General features: G+C 35.6%; 3 protein-coding genes across 3 annotated transcripts; 1 reads left to right on the top strand and 2 right to left on the bottom strand.

The window, feature by feature from the left end:
- Positions 1-6,300: 6,300 nt before the first annotated feature.
- On the bottom strand, positions 6,301-9,594 carry LOC120133060 (protein DEHYDRATION-INDUCED 19 homolog 3-like). Its single transcript, XM_039149718.1, has 5 exons — positions 9,359-9,594; positions 9,109-9,251; positions 7,603-7,680; positions 7,076-7,335; positions 6,301-6,621 (listed from the first exon to the last, which is right to left on the bottom strand). The coding sequence occupies exons 1-5, from the start codon at positions 9,432-9,434 to the stop codon at positions 6,513-6,515; spliced, it is 666 nt and encodes a 221-aa protein (XP_039005649.1). The 5' UTR covers positions 9,435-9,594; the 3' UTR covers positions 6,301-6,512.
- Positions 9,595-14,711: 5,117 nt separating this feature from the next.
- Positions 14,712-16,630, top strand: LOC120133076 (two-component response regulator ARR2-like). The gene is made up of 6 exons (XM_039149733.1): positions 14,712-14,835; positions 15,079-15,231; positions 15,312-15,710; positions 15,790-15,875; positions 15,954-16,364; positions 16,492-16,630. The coding sequence occupies exons 1-6, from the start codon at positions 14,712-14,714 to the stop codon at positions 16,579-16,581; spliced, it is 1,263 nt and encodes a 420-aa protein (XP_039005664.1). The 3' UTR covers positions 16,582-16,630.
- Positions 16,631-19,090: 2,460 nt separating this feature from the next.
- LOC120133073 (probable galacturonosyltransferase-like 7) lies at positions 19,091-21,534 on the bottom strand. The gene is made up of 2 exons (XM_039149731.1): positions 19,999-21,534; positions 19,091-19,642 (listed from the first exon to the last, which is right to left on the bottom strand). Exon 1 carries the CDS (start codon positions 21,115-21,117, stop codon positions 20,023-20,025), a length of 1,095 nt encoding a protein of 364 aa, XP_039005662.1. The 5' UTR covers positions 21,118-21,534; the 3' UTR covers positions 19,091-19,642; positions 19,999-20,022.
- Between the last annotated feature and the right edge of the window lie 1,525 nt (positions 21,535-23,059).

The raw sequence follows: 23,059 nt of genomic DNA, 5'->3' as shown, positions 1-23,059 counted from the left end.
CAACCATACTATTGAGATTATGAAGCTATTTTTCACATCATTTTTTGCGTCCTTGATGACATTGAAAAGGGAGACTCGACTCTCACTTATATTACTGTTATTCCCGTTGTTATTTGGGATCATCATTGCTAGCCAAGATGAACTGGGTTTCATCTATTTGGTTTTATCATTTATATTTCATCCCAGCTGCAAAAATTCCACGGATATCTTTCTGTACATTGATCCTACAGTTGATGTGTTGCTACTTCCTACAAAGATCATTATAGAAGAAAATGTGATCAGTATCATATTTGTCTTTGCCCGAGATGATATCAAGATCATTTAGTGTCTTCTATTCAATTCGACACCAGCATATCTTGTGAATTTGACCAACTTTTTTGTCATACCAACATTACACTTGAATCCCCACTGAGTTTTTGTTCTCAAATGGTCTTGTGACATCATTCAAAAGCTTTGAACACTAGGCAAAGAACTTCAATAATTACGAACATCTGAACAGAAACCACAGGAAAGGATGAATGTGTTGTCAAATGTTTTACGAACATCTAAACAGAAACCACAGGAAAGGATGAATGTGTTGTCAAATGTTTTACGAACATCTGAACAGAAGCCACAGGAAAGGATGAATGCACTATCAAATGTTTTATGAACCTGCTATTCTGATGCTGAACCAATGTTACGATCATATGGTTTCCATTTATTGATCCAAGATGAAGTTTGTCTTCTTCAACCCCAAGATTAAAAGTTAGATATAATGAAGATTCCTTTCCAAGGAAAGCTGAAAATTTTGACAACAAGAAACTAGTTGAGCCAACTAAGATCAAATAGTAGGTTGTTGTTAAACATCTTTACATGATATGGTTTGAGTTGTTTTGTTCGAGATCCAATTAGATGTGGAGACATGAAAGGAATTGGAATAAATCCTCCTTGTGATATGTTTCAAGAGTCAAATCAGAACAGACTCTATTCTCCTGATTAATCCCTGCTGAGTCAGGCATATCTACATCTACACTCTTCAAAGATGATAGATTCTCTTTTTAAAGATGACAGATTCTCTTTTCAAAGATGAAAACTTTATGGGATTTCTACACAAGTCCAAACAAATAAAGTTGGTTTTATCCAAGACAAGATGGGGCATCAAAGTCATAGCTCTGACTATAGCAAGAGTTCCACAAGTGAAACAATTCTTCTGAGACTTTCATGAAGCAAAGAAGACATAAAGATACAAGTTGATCAGATGGTTCTTCAGAAATGCAAGCTTGATAGCATAAGTTGCTACACTGATATCCAGAGGTGACCCTGGCAATAAATGATGAAGTGGAGGAAAACCGAGTTCACCATTTTGAAGTTAAACGAAGATTGCATCAACATTCATGCATCATATTAGACATTTGCAAATAGGAGCATTTTCATTCATTTTATCCATGTTGAATATTTGACAGGAATTTCAAAGATTTTAGCAAAGTTCAAATCCATCATTCATGGATCAACATTCCAGGTCGAGTTCATAATGAGAAGAACTCATCTGAAGAAGGAAGAAGAAATTCATAATGAGAAGAATTTGTTCAACCTTTTGCTCCAATCCATCATTCGATGGATTGACATTTCTATAGAAGTTCATAATGAGAAGAACTCATATGAAGAAGGAAGAAGAAGTTCATAATGAGAAGAATTTGTTCAACCTTTTACTTGAATCCATCATTTGATGGATCATCATTTCCAGAGAAAGTTCATAATGAGAAGAACTTATCTGAAGAAGGAAGAAGAAGTTCATAATGAGAAGAATTTGTTCAACCTTTTACTTGAATCTATTATTTGATGGATCATCATTTCCAGAGAAAGTTCATAATGAGAAGAACTCATCTGAAGAAGGAAGAAGAAGTTCATAATGAGAAGAATTTGTTCAACCTTTTGTCTGAATTCATCACTTGATGGATTATTTTTGCCAGAGAAGGTTCATAATGAGAAGAACTCATCTGAAGAAGGAAGAAGAAGTTCATAATAAGAAGAATTTGTTCAACCTTTTGCTCAAATACATCACTTGATGGAACAGCTTTTCTAGAGAAGTTCATAATGAGAAGAACTCATCTGAAGAAGGAAGAAGAAGTTCATAATAAGAAGAATTTGTTCAACTTTTTGCATAATTCTATCACAGAAGGAGATAGATTAGCATCAGCCTTTCTAGAGAAAGTTCATAATGAGAAGAACTCATCAAGAGCTTATTCAACTTTTTGAATGACTCTATCACAGGAAATAGGTCAACATCATCCCCAGCGGAAAGTTCATAATGAGAAGAACTCTTCTGAAGAAAGAGAAGAATTTATTCAACATCTCCATATTAATCAAGTGAAGAAGAGATGGATGCAATCCACAAGAATGAAAATTATCTTGAAATTGGGGCATGTTACCCAATCAACATGTTATTTTGAAAAATAATGAGAAAACGATTTCCATAGTTTCTCATTCAATCTTTTCTAAAAATGAAATTGTTGAAAAGTAAGAAAACGATTTCCTTAGTTTTTTTTACTTAGTAAACTATTTCCCTCATCTATAAGTCCTTCAGTGCATGATGTTTCCAAAAAGCCTTCGAGAGCTTTTTGATGTTCTTAAAGCCTTCGGGTCATCTGTAAGTCCTTCAGTGCATGATGTTTCCAAAAAGCCTTCGGAGCTTTTTGATGTTTTAAAGCCTTCGGGTCATCTATAAGTCCTTCAGTGCATGATGTTTCCAAAAAGCCTTCGGGAGCTTTTTGATGTTTTCAAAGCCTTAGGGTCATCTGTAAGTCCTTCAGTGCATGATGTTTCCAAAAAGCCTTCGGGAGCTTTTTGATGTTTTCAAAGCCTTAGGGTCATCTGTAAGTCCTTCAGTGCATGATGTTTCCAAAAAGCCTTCGGAGCTTTTTGATGTTTTTAAAGCCTTAGGGTCATCTGTAAGTCCTTCAGTGCATGATGTTTCCAAAAAGCCTTCGGGAGCTTTTTGATGTTTTTAAAGCCTTCGGGTCATCTGTAAGTCCTTCAGTGCATGATGTTTCCAAAAAGCCTTCGGGAGCTTTTTGATGTTTTCAAAGCCTTCGGGTCATCTGTAAGTCCTACAGTGCATGATGTTTCCAAAAAGCCTTCGGGAGCTTTTTGATGTTTTCAAAGCCTTAGGGTCATCTGTAAGTCATACAGTGCATGATGTTTCCAAAAAGCCTTCAGGAGCTTTTTGATGTTTTCAAAGCCTTAGGGTCATCTGTAAGCCCTTCAGTGCATGATGTTTTCAACATTTCCATATTACTTAAAATAAGCCGAATGAAAAATTATTGTTTTTTTTCGTCTTTGCTCTATTCTTGTTAACACAAGAATGAGCAAAGAGGGGCAGCTGTAGACAATAATTTTTCAGTTCATTTTATTATTATTAATTATTAATTTATTATATTATTATTATTAAATAAAAAATAAATATTACAAACCCATTTTACAAGATCCCCGAGCCCATTTACAATTTGAAGCCCAACAGTGACCTAGAACCGGCCCAGACCAGATGGAAACCCTAAACCAATTTAGGGTTTCAGCTAGGGTTTTCAAATCCTAGCTCCCAGCCGCCGCTTCCAGAAGGCTCAAGCTGCCTCTCCAGCTTCCAGACGCTGCTGTCGACGCCTCCACTGCCAGATGGTCCAACCAGTCGCTGCCGACGCTGCTTTTGCCACGCCACCTCGCCGCCGTAGATTCCAGAACACCAGATGGCAGCCCAAATCGAGCTCCATGGTGAGTCACCAGCATAGCTATGGTGACTCACCTAGACATCCCTCTCGGGACCGGTCCAAACAGAACCTCGTGGTGGCTATAAAAGCCACCATACCTGCGAAAGAAAAGAAGAACAGACAGCCACAGAGAGACAGAGAACAAAAAAATAGAAACAGAAAAAAAAAAAAAAAACGAAAGGAAGAGATAATCACAGCAAGCCAATAACCAGAAAGAAGAGGAAAAGGAGCATCTTACCATCGTAGAAGCCTTTAAATCGTCTGGAACCACCGGAATCATTGTAAAACCGAAGGTAAAACCTTCGATTTATTTTAGATCTAGAACGATCTAGAGCATTTTAGGACAAACGGAGGCCATATTCGGCCTTAGAAGGTCGAGATCTATGCTCTAGAGTAATTTAGGAATTCCGGTCACCGTGAGCGGTGGCCGGCGGTGGCGATCGGCGCCGGAAACGGAGGCCGGTTTTCTCTTCCGGCGAGAGAAAACGAGAGCTTCTCTCTCTAAAGAGAGAGAAGCAAAACCAGAGAAGTGAGAAAGATGGCCCTTAGGGCCGGCTTAAATGGGTATAAATACCCTCATCAAAACGACGCCGTTTTGATGAGGGTATCTGTGTAATTTCCATCATGGGTAAACCATTTCCGCAGTCACTATAGTTTGTAATCCTTACGATTTAGTCACTGAAAGTAGTTTTTGATTATTTTAATTTGGTCTTCTAATTTTATTTTATTTTAATTTAGTCCTTATCAGAATATATATATATATATATTTAGGTAAATATCAAATTTAGTCCCTCATGGTTTATTAATTATTATTTTAATATCGATTTTATATTTTTTAATTTATTTTAATTTATTATCCGAATTTTATATAGTTTTATTTTAGTCACTAAATTAATAAAATAAGAAAATAACATGTTTAAACCCTATAATTTTGATTAATTATGAATTAGGTTTTTAATTTTAATTTTACTATAATTTAGTCACTAATTTTAAATGTTTTCATTTATTTTACTGCTTTTAAATATATCATTCTAATGGTATTTTTATTGTTTTAATTGTTTATATATTTAAATATTTTTATTATTATTATATAGTCATAAATATATATGATAAATAATAATTTATATTTTTTTTAAATAAATTATTTTAATATTTTTCAATATCGAAGAAAAGGACAGTCTTAATATAACTGGATGTCCTATTCTGGTATTTTAAAATTAAATATTATTAAAAATTATTATTTAATTTTATTTAAAATCAATTTTATTAATATCAAAGAAAAGAGCTGTCTTAAGGCACCTAGAAGTTCTTTTCTAATATTTTAAATAAATAAAAATATTATTTATATAATTTTGAAATAATAGGATTATAAATTAAATATATTTTTGAATTTTTAATTTTAATACTAGAGACAATTTATAATTAAAAAGTACCAATTTTGGGCGTTGTAGGGGTGCTAATCCTTCCCTAAACGTAACCGACCACAAATTCCTTTTTATTATTAAAAAGAACGAATTTTTGGTTAAAACGCAGATCAGTTTATATTTTAATTGATGTTTTCTTAAAAACTCTTTTAAAAGATATTTTTTAGGTATTCGACCTACCTGACCCAAAAGGCCGATGGCGACTCCTAAATTATTTCCAAAACCATTTATTCACATCAATTTCACCGCCAAATAAATATTTCGTGCCCGGACCAAAACCGGTTACGACACTTGAAACTTTGCTAAGAAGTAGCTTGTTTTTCAGCCTTATGATTCCATAAGTTCCCTCTTGATGCAGCAGTGTGCATGAGGAAACAGGATGGTCGTGGTCGCTTTGACTCGATGATGGAAAAGGTCAGGTTTTGCTACCAGACTGCATTCATTAAACTTGGTTACAAGGCAGCTATTTTGCAATATATTAATTTTTAATTTGAAATTTAAACGGTAGATAAAATATTAATTTGATACTTTCAAATTAGATAAAATATCATTTTGACCTCTAAATTTCAGATGAAATTTAATTAAAATCTTCCATCACCAGTCAACACTACTATTATCATGTGGCCTCATTAATATCAACGATCATTGAATCACAAAATTTTTAGTTCATAGTTTCTATTTCTCCCAAACTTGAATTTAATAATTAGTTCACACAAAATATCTCAAACAAATATAAGTATCGATTCAAAAGTATTTTTTCTAAAGGCGTGATATTAAAGTGAAAGGGGTAGGCCGTTGAATCACAAATATGAAATACAAACAGACCTCCCTGCACAGACGAGTCTATGATATGATCTCTTAAAAATTTTAAATTCTCTTATATTTGAGATATTTTATATGAATTATTTAATTTTGTACTCCAAAAATTTTATAATCTCACTCCCCTAATTTTTTTTTTAAAAAAAATTATGTTTGCACCTACAAAAATTCGTGCGTCTCTCAACAGACCATAGCACGGCCATCATCATAGCATGCGCTATCACTGAAATAATAGTTCGGTTTTATTAAATACCTATGAAGGTATTCAATCAGGGTTACTAGCAACTGTAAGCTTTAAACAAAGCTGATATAATGGCTTCTATGAAGTGATGCTTTAAACTGGAAAAACACAAGAGTTTGATCTCTGTTGGGGACTTAATTGATAAAACATCAGCCTATTAAATAAATTACATCATTACATTCTTGAATCTATCCCTACCTTCTACATTGAAGTATCAGAATGTTGAACGCAAGATCATGTATGACGGCCCGTTTGTTAAAATATGGAAGTGGCAGTCCCTCTTTCGCTTCATAAGCCACCATTGAAGATGGTTGATAACAATAGCCTTTGTACAAACTCACACTTGTTTGCCTTCTCCAAGTGCTCCTTATCTGACAATGGCAATGGCTGAACATCTCTGTACACAACATAAAGACTATCATGAAGTTCCTTCCAGTTAAGACGGCAAAAACTAAGTAATAATCACTACTAGGAGAGGGGAAACACAAAGGTAAAATCATATCCTGATACCATTAAGAACAGCAGAAGGCAACAAGTTCCAGAAGTTGTTGGGTAAAAGAAATCAATTAGAAAAAAGTAAGATCTACTTGACTGTATGAGCTTAAAGTAGCCATTACCCCAACCGTTAAATCGAAGATCAAATAGGAGCCCTCAAAACACATGCTTTTCATCCTTATTTTCCCATCCACAATTGGTTAAGCTCCAGAATTTAAAGGAAAAAAAGATCTCTCATTTTCATGTAATATACCTCTTCAACCCTTTGAAAAAGAATGACACAATCATGCTGTTACAGCACAGTATTCAAAGGGTGTTGCTTAGAGAAAATATTTTAAAAATAAATCAAAGCTTACTTTTCTATCATTTTTGCATCTGAGCCTTTTTCTTCCAAAGTCACTTCAGTAGGAGAGGCAGGCTGTACAGTTTTGGCTGGATCGGCAGGAGGTGCACTGTAAAGAAATGAAAGCAACGGATCGGGTCCTGTATTGGAGGAAGAAAGTGAAGACCATGACCTGGAAAGAAGAGATTGATAATGCGCATCATGCAACTCCTTCCTCAAAGAAGAAAGAGGTGAAAAGGAGTCGCCTTTATGGAAATTTAGTTTGTGGTTACTGTAATCATTGGTCAAGGGACACAGATCATGAAACTGAAAAGAATCTGGCCTAAAATTATATTAAAAAAAATTCAAAGCAGCCTCATGGTCACACATAGAAAGTTAATATCTAAAATGGACTGGTTCAAAGAGACTTAATAAAAGAAACAGGATGTCATGAGAAATGATTCAAGCACAATGACATAATCTTGAACGGGTAGTTGAAAGAAAAGGGAAAAAGAAACTAAATAAGCAAATTCTTTCAACTAAAAAGTAATACAAGGATATCTTGAAAATATTCCCATGCTGTGTTGTTATGTGGTCAACCATGTTCATACCCACACTCTGAGCACAAACGGGACATACCTGCAATTATAAGCGATAATGATTAACTGGTCTTAAACATCATTTATGTCTGAACTGCAATTAAAACTAAACTATCTTTAAGTACCCCGATTATTCAGAGATCCAATAAGAATTCCTTTTGGTAAGGTCAGCACCAAATTTGTTCTTCTCAAACAGAAGGCTTCATATCATGTAATGAAGCATATTAAGGAAAGTTCTGTAAACTAATTTACACTGATAATGTACAAAGTCTTAACTCCTGCCAACAAACCAACACATATACAAAAGAGAGAGGGAGAGAGAATCTGGTCTCCCAACTTCAATAAATGACACCAAACTACATAAGCTAATAGGGGCTCTAGAATATTATGAATGAATGTCAGTTTAAAAAATGCAGTAGTTCTGCTGTGCGGCAGGGAAACCTAAGGCTAATTTGCGGTGGGTTTTAACCTAAACTATTATCTTGTCTACTCTAAAAAGTTACACAATTGATAATAATTTCAGTTACAACCGAGAATGTTACATTGCGGCCGGTTTTAACCTAAAATGTTACCATATCTACTCTAAAAAGTTACATAATTGGTAATAATTTCGGTTACAACTGAGAATGTTACATGAGTTTCTTGACGAACTTTTAGGTTGGAACCAGAATAGTTATGCAATTTACATGATTTGTTATGGAGAACGTAATATTTTCGGTTTCAACCTAAAACGTTACCTAGTTTACTCTATAGAGTTACACACTTGTAAGTTTTTCAGTTGCAAACAATTGCAGCCTTTTTTTAGCCTTATATTAACAGGTTTTATTTTAGAACCCCCCAAGATGGGCATTATGGACTAATAATAAAAGACAGGTTGCAATTAAAAGCATGAAGATGAGAACAAAAATTGTCCAGTAGCTTTAGCAATCATCCATTCACTAACAGTGAGGGAAGAAATTATAAATAAGTCATATAATTTGGGCAAGAAGGATGAAGCCAATGATAATCATATAAGCTTCCATGGGTAAAAAATAACAATTTAAGACAGACAAAATTGCAAGATGTTAGAAAGTGTTCATAAATTGAGTGACACTAGTTTGATAATACTGAATAAGAATGAGGGAAACGAATCGTGTAATTCAGTTCCGATAACGTCTATTCATCTGGATTACCAAACACTGTACAATGCCCGATTCTCTTCCCTCAAGTGGCTAAGGCATAGCGATGAGAAATGGATCCGTACAACATAATTCAAAGAGTTGACCTAGTTTGGTCTTCTTTTGCTGGGTCAACTTATGCACATGCACTAAAAGATCCCCTCTTGTCTAACCATTTTTGACGGTCGATTACCAAACTAAAGCATATCCAGGAAGAGTAAAACGTTCCTTAAATATCAATTCTAACAAACGTTCAACACAAAAGAAAAATTAACGCCTAACAATAAATCCAGAAAGGGCTTAGTGCATACCCCATAGCCAGCTTCAAGATGATGCTCCTCATCGATATGGCAGCACAATCCAAGTAAATCAAAATCCTCCGAACAGTACGGGCAGGGGTATTCCGTCATCAATTCATCATCTTCTTCAATCTCTTCAAAATCAATACAGAGATCTGCTTCCAAAATCAATAACAACCCATTCGGTAACAGCATAAATCCGGGAAACAAAAACTCAAAGTGAAAAGCAACCAAAAAAACAAATAAATAAATAAATACGAACCACTATGGGATTTAAGAGTGGATTGATAGCTCCTAGATGAAGCTGAGAAGGCAAAGCTCCAAGTATCATCCTCCATTGAAACTTTTAGCTAACGCTCTAAACAGCAGGTTTGATTGGAAAAGAGAGAGAATTTAACAGGGCTGCTTCTTAGATTCCTCTTTTTCTTCTTCTTCTGCCTTTCTGGATTAAGAAGTTAAAAAGGAGGAAAGGGGAATTTTTATTTTATTTTTTTGTTCACCTTTGTTTTATATGGTTGTAATTTGTAAAGGAGAGCTGGAAACTTAGCGAACAGGAATCGGACTCTTCGAAATGACCAGCAACTCCCGCCTATTTATCATTAACTACCCTCTTAACCAGCCACCAACATGTAAAAGTAGGACTGAACCCAAAATCCAAAATAAAATAAATTAGGACATCCCAAATAAATCTAAAAATAATCATTCAATTCTAAATTTATTTATTTTATTTTTATGTTGAAAACAATTCAAAATTATTTTATAATAATATTTATCAATTAAATTCATTGAACAATAATAATAAGAGGTGTTATTTTCTAATAAAATTTTAAGTGGAATGATTATATTTATAGGATGAATATACTATCTATAATTAAGAAAAAGTTTAAATAAATACTATCTTAGAATTATTTCAAATCGTAAAAATATTAATTTATGATAATTAATATCTTATCTATGCATCATTTTAATTCATTTGTTCCTTTGTGTATATCACGTCATTCTATGGGTTTTTATCGCAAATTGAGGTTCCTGTGGGTGCCGACCGTGGCTGTTTTTGTACTTTTGCTTTTGCTGTTTATTTATTTATACTTTTTTGTAAGAAAAAGGTAAGATTAGTATTAAATTTCCAGGAAGCACAGCAAAGAGCTAAAAAATATATGTATATTTATTTAGATCCAAAGTAAGCTCCGAATGACCGAATCAAGGCCCATATCAGATCTACGTGGAACGCAGGCCCATCTTGACGCCTGTTGTTTGTGGGTTTTTTTGGCCCAATGCCCCAAGCGGGTCAATTATTTAGGATATTGGGCCAACATGGAAATTATTTTGGGAACTACGACATTCTCTACAGTTCACAACAAACTCGTCCTCTCAAAGTGACGAGTTCCATTAAATATATTTTTGTAATGGGTGGGTCCCACATAAGCCATTAAATTATTAGTTTTATTGGGACTCGTCATCTCAACGTGATGAGTCGATTAAAGAAATATTTTTTTATTAAAAAAATTAATTTAGAAAATTAAAAAAAGAGGCACTCGTCACCTCGAGTTGACGAGCCCCTTTGAATTAAAAAATAGTCGTTTGTCAATAGTCATGTGGACGAGTTCCACAATGTAAAAAAAAATTATAACCGTTGGAATTTAGGTATAAATAGGGATTTGGGGTTTTGATTTCTCATTAAACCATGAATCCAAGAACAATTGAGAAAAAATTTGACTTTATGTGTAAAATCCCAAAAAATGGCTTCCCGAACAAAGATGTTACGCATCGACAACGTCCATGTTTCATCAATCAAAGTCTCATGGGAAGGAAAAGGGAGTATTCATCAGCGCGGGATAACTTCGAAATATCCGTATAAACGGATGTTGATATATATTCAACAATCCGGTCTTTATTCAACCATATTTCTACATGGCTCCAAGGTGTACTCGACATTGATCGAGGCTCCAATCGAACGTTGGAGGCCCTAGACACACACTTTCCATTTCTTGAGTGATGAAGCAACGATTACCTTAGAAGACGTCGCTTACCAACTCGGTGTTCTTATTAATGGAGACCCATTGGTGAAGCAGAATATTTACGACCCCTCGACATTGGTGTATCGGGTAAGAATGACGTAGTTGGAGTCTGAATTCGAAGTAACGAGGGACTCTACCGAGAACGAGGCTATTTTGTGTCCCGAGCATATATTCTCCAACTTATCGGAGGGATATTATTATCGGATAAATCCGATAATTTGGCACATATGCAATATTTATAAATATTAGATGACTTTGGTAAGTGTCACAAAATCAGTTGGGGCTTGACGTTTTTAGCATTTCTATACTGGGAGCTTTGCAAGGCATCTATTGTCGAGCATGGTCGAAAAGCTGACGTAGCAGGTTGTCTAATACTGCTACAATCCTGGGCATGGTATCGGTTCCCATTTTTATGTCGATTACAACAGTTCCCCTCGAGTTTCTTCTTGTCGGAAGGTAAATTTCTAACATTATATTTTAAATTTGATAATTTTAATTAATTTTTTACTCTAGTTTTTAATTTTTAAATATTTTATATGGCGTCATAAAATAATCGATATGAAGTTGTCGGGTGCCACAGTAAAAAGATGTATGGATGAGGATCGACATCTTCGGTTAATATGCTATATACAATTCTTCTTTTATTATTCTTTAAAAAAAATTAAACTTTATATATATTAACTTTGATATTTAATATTTACAATTTTCTTTCCTTCCGTATATTGATGAAGAGATCCACCGGTTATTATCGTAGGATTTTTTTGAGGGGTCTGAGTTATAGTGTGTCGTGACGTCGTTACTACACTTTGCGATTGTGGAGTGGCACGAAGCTGATAGAGTGCTGTGACAATTTGCGTCGCATCAGTCGACTCCCGCGGATATCGTTGAAATGGATGCACACCATAGAATCGATATGCATGGGAAACATTCAAAAGATTGGCCAACGAGGTACGCTGCCTACATCGAGCATTGGAATTAGCGTCACCTATCGCTCCCCCTGCATTACGAGATTACATCGTTGGACCTTGATTTCGACCATTCTCCCTATCTCATAAATTACGAAGGAAATGGAAAACCATATCACACGACAACAGAACAGAGGGAAGAATGAGATTAATATCAGGCCAGATTTCTCAAGTCCAAGCCCAAGAAGAAATTATCGACATCTTCATCTTCTTTAGCATCTGCCGCTGAAGATTATTACCATGCATCTCATGCTAGTTTTGGTTTTCATACCTCTTATCATACTTCAGACGCGACTCAGCCGACTTGGGTTGAATATTCATGGGATGCAATCCAACACACATCTATGGTACAGGAAGATGCGGGTCAGGGTGAATGGGATAACTTCGTATATAGTCAACGAAGTCGCCAAGTCAAATCAGTAACTACTATGATGGTGTCAAACACCATAAACTCATCCCCATATTTCAAAGGTGCGTCTGAGAGTGTGTTGAGTATACCTCAATTTTTCAGCAATCAACCCAAGATGCAGCCGATAATGACGATGACGATCAAGGCAGACGATCCTGACGTACTCGACGAGCCCCGCGGCATTATCATTCGATAACTCTTCGGCATCAGTAAGAACTAAGGAAATATAAATAAATTTTATTAGATTGTAAATAATTTTTTACTTTGTAAACAATTTTATCTTAATAAAAATTTTAAAATTTTTCTTAATTAATTAATTTTTTAAATTTTAGCCGGTGTAACTCGTCAGTCGTCACTTCAAGGTGACGAGTTTCATATTACTGTTGATAAATGACTTGAAACAACTATTTTTTTTAATTCAAAGAGACTCGTCAACTTATCACGTTGAATTGACGAGTTTCTCTTATTTTTTTTTAAATTTTTAAATTAAATTTTTTAACAAAATATTTTTTTAATAGATTCATCACTTCGATGTGACAAATCCCATTAAAATTAATAATTCAATCGCCCCCGTAGGATCCATTCATTACAAAATTTCTATGTTGGTCCAATATCCTAAATAATTGACCGCATGAGGTATTGGGAAAAATACCGTTGTTTGTTTCTCAACTAAGAGAGAGAGAGAGAGAACCGTAAAAAATTCAATTCAAAGATTCTCGGCGAGTTCGGTATAAGCTTTTTAGAGTTACCAACGACACAACCTATTTCAAAATTTGAGATAATCATTAAATTTTTGTATAGATTTTTTAATTAAATCTGTTTACAATGATTTTTATTTAGATAAATTTTTAAAAATTTATTAAAAAAAAACATATTTAAATTTCAGTTTGAACACTTTTATCTTTCCGAACTCAAAGTGTTCATGACTCTTAAAACTAAAAAATAAAAAGGATTTTGGTTAATAAAGGAGTCGGAAATATAAATTAAATTTACCAATTATTGAACAGGCCTTGTGGCTGAATGTATCAATGGCAACGTTTTCTCTCTTTTCCTAAGTGTTCAAACTAAACATCTTTTTACTACTTAGAATTTATCATGCATTGGATTTTTATTGTTAATATATACAGTTTTACGTCTAAATTAAACGAGATAAACCATCACAAAACATCGATTCTTACATTGTATATTAATAAATTTAATTTAAAATTTTTAACTGGATGGTAAATATTAAATTTATTAATAAAAAAGTTGCACTTGTTTAAAAAATATAGACGATCATCATAAGGGTAACAGGATTTTGCTCATTCTATATAAGGGGCGCTCGTCTTTCGTGGAGAGAATCAACGATCTCCTACGACTTAGCAATTGGACGAATTTTAGATGTAATTTCTTCTTCGTTGAAAAACTTCAATTTAAAATTTATTTATTATATTTTTAATAATGTGTTAGTTAAATATTGAACTAAATTATTTTTAAGATAAAATTTAAGATTAAACAAGAATTAAATAGATAATGAATATTAAATTTAAAATATTAAATATCCAACTATCCGATTCATACTAAAAATTAATTCGAACAATAGATATCCAAAAGTTTATACGTGAGTTCACGATGACTAGTAAATCTAATATTTCAATCCACGAGTTATTCAAATCATATTACCTGAATATATATCTACAGAAACAAATAACATTGATTATCTTAAGGAGTATTAGTGGAAGAAATATTTCTAAATTACAGTTGTGGTGTTGGTGTGATCGTTATAGTATGATTATGGATGTTGGAAGTGTTACGACGTAATTTATCTTTAAAATACTACGTTGTGACAGCTACGCTACATTACGACAGTAATTTAATACTATGGTAGAAGTTGGAGAGTAAATCGAGCTGATGTTAATTACTAATACTTGCCATTATAATTAAAATAGTGAATAAATACTAATTGAAAATAATAAATGAAGAAAATACACCTGCTTTGAATCTAATGGTAAAAGGAAAGAGAAAGAAGCTAGATCTTTTCAACGTGTAAATTTCTCCAAAACTTAACAAACAAAACAAACTAACGAAAAACCCTACACTCTCGCTCTCTCCCTGCCTTACTCGTAAATAGTTTGGATACAAAAAGAGAAAAAAAAAACATATCCTACAAGAGATGTAAAGTGGATAAAAAGTTTAGCCACCAGCTTCGTTTTTGTTCCATTAATTCATAAAAGAAGTCGTGCAATGAGCATCGTTGATGACAATGGTGTTGCTGAATTCCCATCTGATTTGAAGGTTCTCGTAGTTGATTATGATAAAACATCTCTCCTAGTACTGGAAAGAATGCTTCGAAAGTTATTATATCAAGGCATGTTACGTCTTTCTGTCGGTTAACGAATTCATTACTCTTTGTTTTGGTTTATTGTTTGATGGTTTAAGTTTTCAATCCAGAAAATTGATTTTTGGTTTTATTTTTCCTGAACCCAAAACGATGGATTCGATGATTGATTAGTCAATTCATAAAGACAGATCCTTTAGGGTTCATGTGAGTGAAAATCATAGTAATTTTTAGGGTTCTGATGATTTTATGACCTGACATGGTGAATTTCAGTTACCAAGTGTCAGCACGGGAGTGATGCACTTGCTTTGCTTAGAGAGAAAAACAACAGATTTGATATTGTAATATGTGATTCACATATGCGTGACATTGATGGACTCAAGCTTATTAAGACCATTGTTTCAGAGATGGACTTGCCGGTCGTTGGTAAGTTACAAAATAAATGCAATTAATTTTGACCATTCTATGTTTTTTTCAACTTAATCTGTGTGTTTATGTTTACGCAGTGATATCTTCGGACGAAAGACATGGAGTTATTATGAAGGGTATACTCAAAGGAGCTTGTGATTATTTGGTGAAACCAGTTCGCATGGAAGCTATTAGTCTCATTTGGCAGCATGTGGTTCGCAAGAAGATACGTTTTCTTGCACAATTTCAGAAGCCTAGCATTGACAACATTAACATTGACAGGTTAAGCCTACTACAGCTGTCTAATGATACCACCGCTTCCACTAATCGAATCGTCCCGACAATAGATAAAAGAAGCCTGAAACGGAAGAGCGAAGACGGATCTAATGATGGAGAATCCTCCAACGAAGAGACGACCTGGAAGAAACCGAGGGTGGTTTGGACACAAGAGCTCCATGAGTTGTTTGTTACTGCTGTGAATCAACTTGGAGATGGCAGTATGAACTATTCTAGCCATGTACTTAAAAAATATTCCTAAAGAAAATGCTTTGTTTTGACGTGACCATGTTATTGCAGATGATGTTCCGAAGAAAATTTTGGAGCTTATGCAAGCTATGAATGTTACTATTCTTACAAGAGAGAATATTGCAAGTCATCTTCAGGTGCAATATATTAACACATCTTATATGCACTATTACAAATCCTGTATAAAACAGTCATATAGCAATTACATGTTGCAGAAATATCGCATGCATCTTCAGAAAGAAAGTGCAAGATCGGCTGGTAACCGAGATCTCAATGCCTACCAACAATTCCAACCCACACCCACAACCACAACCACTTCTGCATATCAACTTCCACATCAAAATCTTGCAAATGGGCATGTTTTAAGTACAGTTCCAAGTCATGTTGATAGAGGGAGCAATGTTTTCGACTCATATATTGTTTCCCAATCAAGTCACAGTCCTCGAATCGATGCCTCCTTGTATGATCCCTCTCGGTCGAACTTGTTATACCAGAATGATTTTCCTTCTAGTGATGGTGTTGCCATCTCAATGGAAGAAAATCTGTACAGTACTGCAGGGAGCGTCACGGAGCTTTCGAATCTATTTTCGGCTGCTGGCGGAATGATCTATGATACCTCGTTTTTGGTATGTCAACTTCTTTCATGCACCTTTTGAATAGGTTAGCTTAAAATATTAGTCACTAATATATGGCTGTTAGTTTCGTTTTTACGATTACTGATTCAAAGTTTTTTTGACTATATGTTATTTGCAGCAAGAGGAGGTTGCACTTGTTGGACTTCAATCTAACATGGGTGGGTACCTCCCCTGCAGTTCTAATTACTTCGGTTTGACACAAAGCTAGATTATTATTTTTTCTTTCAAAGGTGCATTTTGTTGTTTCTTCAGCTTAACAAGAAGCTAGTTTAGCATAGATAGACTTCTCCATTTCGATTTTTTACTGACCTTTTGAAGCTCTGGACATCATGATTTGTTCTTCATATTGCAGCAATTTCTTTTTTCTTTTGGTATTATGGAACACTGCCTGGCAAATGGCAATTTGGCATAGTACATATCTTCTCTTTATTCTTTATACTGCAATCAAATGGATGAATAATTGTATATATGGAGTGAATTCTAGTGCAACTAAGAAACATTAGTTATACTAAAAAAACATTTCTATATACTATATGCACCAAAAGTTCAATGCTAAAGTTCAAGGGTAACCAAAGGCTAAACAGCTATTGCGACAGAGAGCAATTGAAAAAATGAATTTGCAGTAGTTAAAAGGCAAGCAATTTAAAAGCTTATTAGTACTTCATTAACAATAGAAGAGCAAATGTTCGAAGCCCTGGTACAGCGTTATCCAATTCAATGGCTGCGAACCGATCTTCAAAGCTCGATTCACCCGAGTTAAAATTTGTGATCCTTGCTCTCCAACTATTTTTGAAATAGGATAATATGTGCCAGTTTATGCTAACTCCACAGTTATCTCCACACGGCAATGGATTCGGAACTGTCAGTCGTTTTATATCAGCCTACTCCGAAGCTTCAGCAGTTCTGTTGTCAAAAGGTATAAGAAGAGCATCAGGTGAAAGACTGTAGCGCTGCAGGTGTGGCAGCCACAGGCAGTCAGGCACATGTATTGCATGGAATGAGCATGAATTACAACATCTCTGAACTGCCTGCTTGGACTGTGTTAAATTGCAAACCTCTTGGAAAATCCAGCATTGTGATCGATCTTTGTCTTATTAACTCAATTAACATAAAACAGAAAAGCCATCCTTAGTCCCTCCAAAGTTTTTTTTTTCTTTTTGTCTTTTGTGAAGCCCCACATCATTGTTTAATGATAAAGCTCGATCGGCACTTATTCTCATTTATCTTACTGAAAGCTTTCTTTCCATTGTATGCTTGCCCATCCACTTGTCTTATATTCTGTTTTATTGCATTGCCAATGCTTTTCAATGGCTCCACTGAGCTCAGGAACTCCCATGGCTTGGCTGACCTGATTCCACATGAATGTCGGATCCATTCTCTTGTACAAATTTCTAAATGGCATGTTTTTCTCTCCATTTCACAAGGAATATTTTATGGTACATTGACTCCATGAGAGAAATAATAACGCAAGGCGTATTATCCCCACAAGAGAGGAGCTCAGAGCTTAGCTTTATCCTGTTTACACATCTATGGCAGTGTATAGATTCAATAAATTCTAAGGCTGCTTTGAAATTTACCTTTGCTTCTAAGTCAAACACCATTCATTAGAATTTGATTCCAGATTAGGCAGGGAAGCTTGTAATTGTTTTTGCAGTAGTGGAAGAAGGTGGTGGACCAATGATCGTTGATGGTCCCCTTCTTAACTCATTAGCTATTTCTAGCTGTAAAGGTTCTCAGGGCCTTCAACACTCATTTTACATCTACCCCTTTTTTATTCTATTTTCGTGACTTTTCCCCCTCCCCACCACATGCTACAGTCGACTTATCAATGGTTTTAGAACCTGAAAACAAACATGTCTCTCTGCTTTTGACACTTTCTGGCCGAAGAATAGAACCCAGTTTTTCTGTCCTCTTTTACGTAACCACCAAAACTGATACTGTCTTAACTATAACATGATTTTAAAAGCTTAAGATGCTTGGCATAATGCCCTACTCCCATACATATGAAGTTGGAGCTTTCTTTTTCTGGTAAAAATCTAATTTTGCACGCAGTTAGCACAGCAGAGTTAAGCTTCAGGGGACCATCCAATGTCGTTGGCTTTCTGGATCCAGCTTGAGCTCGACACATATTTCATTCTAAGGATACCCTTGTAAGATGTATTCTTTCCGGGAATGCCAAAAATAACATTTTTGAACAGGGTGCCATTTTAGTCCCCCAAAAAATCTGCATATCACACGATCTGCCACCAAGCAAATTTTCATTTTACCTACATGAATAACCTACTCTAGAGCATACCCAAAAACAAACACGACTTTATAATATGAGATTAACTTAAAAAATCTTTAAAAAAAATTTATCTAAATTATATAGAATTATGGAATTTTCAAGAGAAAAATTGACCCCTTATCCATCCATGAATGTACTAGAAGCATCCACGTCTTTTTTTTTTACAAGCATGCATAAAAATAACAGATTTCGCCGGCGGCAACAGCCACCTCCTAGAATCACAAAACCTAACCTAATGATTAAAAACCAACAGGATTAGGTAATGATTAGAACAATGGAGTCAAAAGCTGTCAGCGTCAGGAGAAAACTATGTAGGTCCGCAGCATCTGCTGCTACGTCCATTTAAAACTAAATAAATTAAATCATATATGTACCAGTTAAGCTACAAAATTAAGATTGAAGACGAACGGATCAAAATCGTAGGGCTGTTTGATTCTACAAAGATAAAAAACCAGCTGGCCACGTGTGAAGGGCAGCGCAAAAAAAAACTTTGGACATTTCCTACGTAACAATGACATACGGGTCCCTCTTCCGATGCCACCATGTTTAAGATAAATGAGCTTCTTTTAACCAAACCCCACATTATAATAATTTATTTGCTGGATAAAATAACAGTGTCGTATGCATCTCTTTATTCGGAGATCTTAAAAATAATGAAAATTACCAGGAAATAAACACAAGAATCCAACGCTAAAGGGGGAGAAGAATATGTGATTTGCAGCCAAAGTGCGCAAAGGAACAGTGTGGGGGCAGAGGTCGGTTGCTCACAAGACTTCCACCGCTGCCACCAAAATGAAAATCCATCAACCAACCAAGCAAGCAACAGGCTGGCTTTATCCATAACCATCATTCCAATGCCCTATAATTTGTTCCCTACCCCTGTTTCAATTTGGCCCTTTTTAGTTGGATATTAAGAAGTAATCAAATGCCCTTCTTTTTCCACTCCATCACATGTCAATTGTCTTCTTCATTGCAACTCCACCTACAACAACATTAAATTCGGCTGATTTTATTTCTGAATTTTCATATCTTTCGATCATATTTTGATCCAATTCAATGGGGGAAAAAATATGCTTGATGGAGCAGTGCAGAGTCCGTGTTAAAAGACTATTACCAAGTGCACTACTTCACGGAAGGGATAAACTTTGGTTTCTGTTGAGAACCGAGAAAGCAACTAAAACTCTAAAATTACAGCACCAATCTAACGCACAACTCAATGAGAAATACTCCTTTGGTTTTAATAAAATTCAGAAGCAAGAAAAAAACAGAATACGAAACTGATTGATAAATGAGTTAAGAAGATGGATGAAATGACAAATTGGAAAAGTGGGAACTTACCGGCGACTAAACTCGACTAGGTCTTCAATGTGGGTGGCCGTACAAATCATAGGGTGCCCATAATGCGTCGAGCGGACACGGCTTTTTGGAATCCATTCTGAGCCATGGCTTACCGCTACCGGACCAATGCAAGAGGCTAACGGGACCGGGATGCAAGTCTCGACAACTTCCCCTCACGTTGTCCCCACCCAAACCGTGCTGGTTCCATCTGTGCCCAATGGGTGCCACGCGGCCGGCAAAAACCAGCAAGAACGGCGGCAAGGAACCCAGCTCGTAGATCCGGTCGCTTTTCTGGATCTCCATCCACCTTTCGATCCGCTTAGTGAACCTGACCCGTCTCCATTTCGCCAGATCTATCACCATCACTCCCGTGTTAAAATAGCATGGCTTCCTTCCCCTGAAAGTCCCTGAAAACCGATCGTCCGACCAGAAACTGTTTGTGAAATATTTTGTGAAGTTGGCATGGCAATACTCGGGTGCTCCGATTGTTCGTGAACCCAGATTGGTACTCCACAGCTTAGAGATATCGTCAACGACGATGAGATCGGAGTCCAAATAAATCACTCTCCGGACGCACGGCTCTAGGAGAGCGGCCAAGTAATTCCTAGCGTAATTTAACGGCTGTTCAAGAGCTTGTCTAACCGAAGACGATATCAGGTTCCGCACAATCTCGGGGTCGAAATAATAAACCTTGAACTTCAACTGAGGGAAAGTGGATCGAACTAGGGTTTCTAAATCGGTCTCCGAGACGAGGAAATGGAAGAAAATGTTCTCCGGACACAACGAGTGCTGGAGAATGGAGTGAACGGCGGCGATTGACCCACGGAGGTACTGCACATCGAGGGTTATAGCCACGTGCACCAAAGAAGGATCGCAGACTCCAGTGGTTTTGGGGTCAGCGAAGCCACATTCGTCGTTATTGCGAAATCGGAAAGCCTTTCGGAAAGTGAACCGATCGTCCGGTGATGTATAGACCTGAAATGAAGGTAACCGGAGGTAACTGTCGAGGCGGGATGATCTAATAGCTTCAGCTGGAGGAAACGACTGGAGGGAAGGAGATAGAACAATCATCACTAGTGCAGCTGAAAAGAACCCAGAGAATCGTATAACCCAAAGCATTTTAATACAGCAAATCCTCTCCTCCGCTACCTTTTCCAGATTCGAAACTCCACCAATCTGCTAAGATTACAGAGAGGGGTGATCGGAAGCACGATTGGGTTCCTTTCAGTTCCACCAGAGTTCACAAACGGTAAACCAAAAATATATATGAAGAAGCTTTTCTTGGGGTATGTGTCAAAATGGGAATTGCCGTGGGAACGAAGCGACCTTTGTTAGGAAAGACATATATAGCAAAGAAAGAATCGCTGGAAAATAAACCGGAGCGATGAATAAGAGGGCCCGGTGCCACCGTCTGAACTCTCTTTCCCCCCTCTTTTCTCAATGATAGAAGCTGATGGGATAGCTCAATAGAGAGAGAAGAGGCAGTGGAGGAATAGAGATATTTTTTTTCCCACTTAGCTTTGCGTTTTCGACTTACCATAGAAAGAAATCCAAGATCAAACATATTTGTTTTATTTTGGGACTATATTATAGAATTAAAAATAATAGTTAAACCATCCAAATGAAACCATATGAATAAGCAAGTCATTAAACGAGATTCCTCAAAATAATTGGGTGATCAATTATAATAATTTTATTTACTTTTAACTTTAAATTATCAAAATAAAATTAAAATAAATATAATTTTTAAAAGATAAATGATCAAAATAATATCATAAAAACATGTGATTAAATATATGATTTACGTTAAAAATATTTATAGTGAGTAATATTAATGGTCAATGACTCGAAGAAGGAAAACTTAGATGCGTAAATGAATAAAATATTTGATAAACTATTCGTTAATTAAATTAAATAAATATAAATAATATATTTTTATTTATTTAATAACTGGCAAAACTTTCGAGATAATGTTCTGGAAAAAATTAATTCACGAGATAAAACACTCCCAAGATTAATTGCTCAAATAAGGTGAAATACACAGTGTTGGCCGTAGGTCGCTATGCCTTTTGGGCGACTTACTAGGTCGCCATGTCTTCCCGGCGAGCTACAAGAGATTGCATGTGCCATGCACGTCCCAACACGCTGGGCATCCGAGGCCATCCGAGAGCATTCGAGGCCATCCGAACAAGCTATGCGAGGGCATCCGAGGCAACCGAGCGAGCTATGCGAGGGAATCCGAGGAAAGCCGAGCGAGGGTAGGTCGCCCGGAATACATGGCGACCTACGGCCAACACTGTAGATTTCACCTATTTAAACAATTAATCTTAAGAATGTATTAACTCGTGAATTAATTTTTTTCAAAATTATCTCAAAAGTTTTGCCTCTTCAACTAGAATGACGATTGTATCCGGAACTCCATCTTCTACACTTGGATTGTTATACACGTCAGTCGTGCCTTTTCTGCAGGTCATTTTGTTCTACTATATTGCAGTTATAGTTACATATTTTATTTCTGCAATGTTAATGCCGAATGTTCCTTCATAAGATCGGGGCCCACCTAATTTTTCATATTCCATAGTCTTAAATTGATTTTGTTTATTTATTTTAGAATAGATTAAGATATGAAATTCCTTTTATTTTGTTGATGCCACAAATAAAAGTGAAAGTGAAAATCTAACAAATATATTATTTATATTTTCGGCATAATTAATTTAGTATGTCGTATACGGTTGTTGTACCAGCATGTGATTCAAAAACCACTGAAACCTGCTATGGCATGCGGCGTACTCTTTCTCATCTTTAATTAGCCATTATCATAAATTACTCCCACGCCTCATGTACCCATTTTTATCTGATAATTTACCATAATTACCTTTAAATAGAAACTATAATAACTTTTATAATGTGCTTTGATATTTACTAGATGCACATTAAATAAATTTGGAACTTTTTTTTTTACAATACCGAAACATTAACTATTCTCTGTCCTTTTGTCGCACATTTAACATGTAAGATATAAATTAAAAGCAACAACATTACACGAAAATCCAGGACATCT

The sequence above is a fragment of the Hibiscus syriacus genome, unplaced genomic scaffold (assembly GCF_006381635.1).
Source record: "Hibiscus syriacus cultivar Baekdansim isolate YM2019G1 unplaced genomic scaffold, ASM638163v2 tig00110576_pilon, whole genome shotgun sequence".
In the NCBI taxonomy this organism is placed as follows: Eukaryota; Viridiplantae; Streptophyta; class Magnoliopsida; order Malvales; family Malvaceae; genus Hibiscus; species Hibiscus syriacus.
Note: the sequence above shows the minus strand (reverse complement) of the source record. Positions and strands in the feature narration are given on the sequence as shown.

What these genes read in the sequence shown, in the direction of transcription:
- LOC120133076 (XM_039149733.1), top strand. Translation starts at nt 14,712, where the DNA reads ATGAGCATCGTTGATGACAATGGTGTTGCTGAATTCCCATCTGATTTG. An exon ending in TCGAAAGTTATTATATCAAG is followed by an intron (nt 14,836 to 15,078) that starts GCATGTTACGTC and finishes GGTGAATTTCAG; the next exon opens with TTACCAAGTGTCAGCACGGG. An exon ending in GATGGACTTGCCGGTCGTTG is followed by an intron (nt 15,232 to 15,311) that starts GTAAGTTACAAA and finishes ATGTTTACGCAG; the next exon opens with TGATATCTTCGGACGAAAGA.
- LOC120133060 (XM_039149718.1), bottom strand. Translation starts at nt 9,434, where the DNA reads ATGGAGGATGATACTTGGAGCTTTGCCTTCTCAGCTTCATCTAGGAGC. An exon ending in CACTCTTAAATCCCATAGTG is followed by an intron (nt 9,252 to 9,358) that starts GTTCGTATTTAT and finishes TTTTGGAAGCAG; the next exon opens with ATCTCTGTATTGATTTTGAA. An exon ending in ATCTTGAAGCTGGCTATGGG is followed by an intron (nt 7,681 to 9,108) that starts GTATGCACTAAG and finishes TTATAATTGCAG; the next exon opens with GTATGTCCCGTTTGTGCTCA.
- LOC120133073 (XM_039149731.1), bottom strand. Translation starts at nt 21,117, where the DNA reads ATGCTTTGGGTTATACGATTCTCTGGGTTCTTTTCAGCTGCACTAGTG.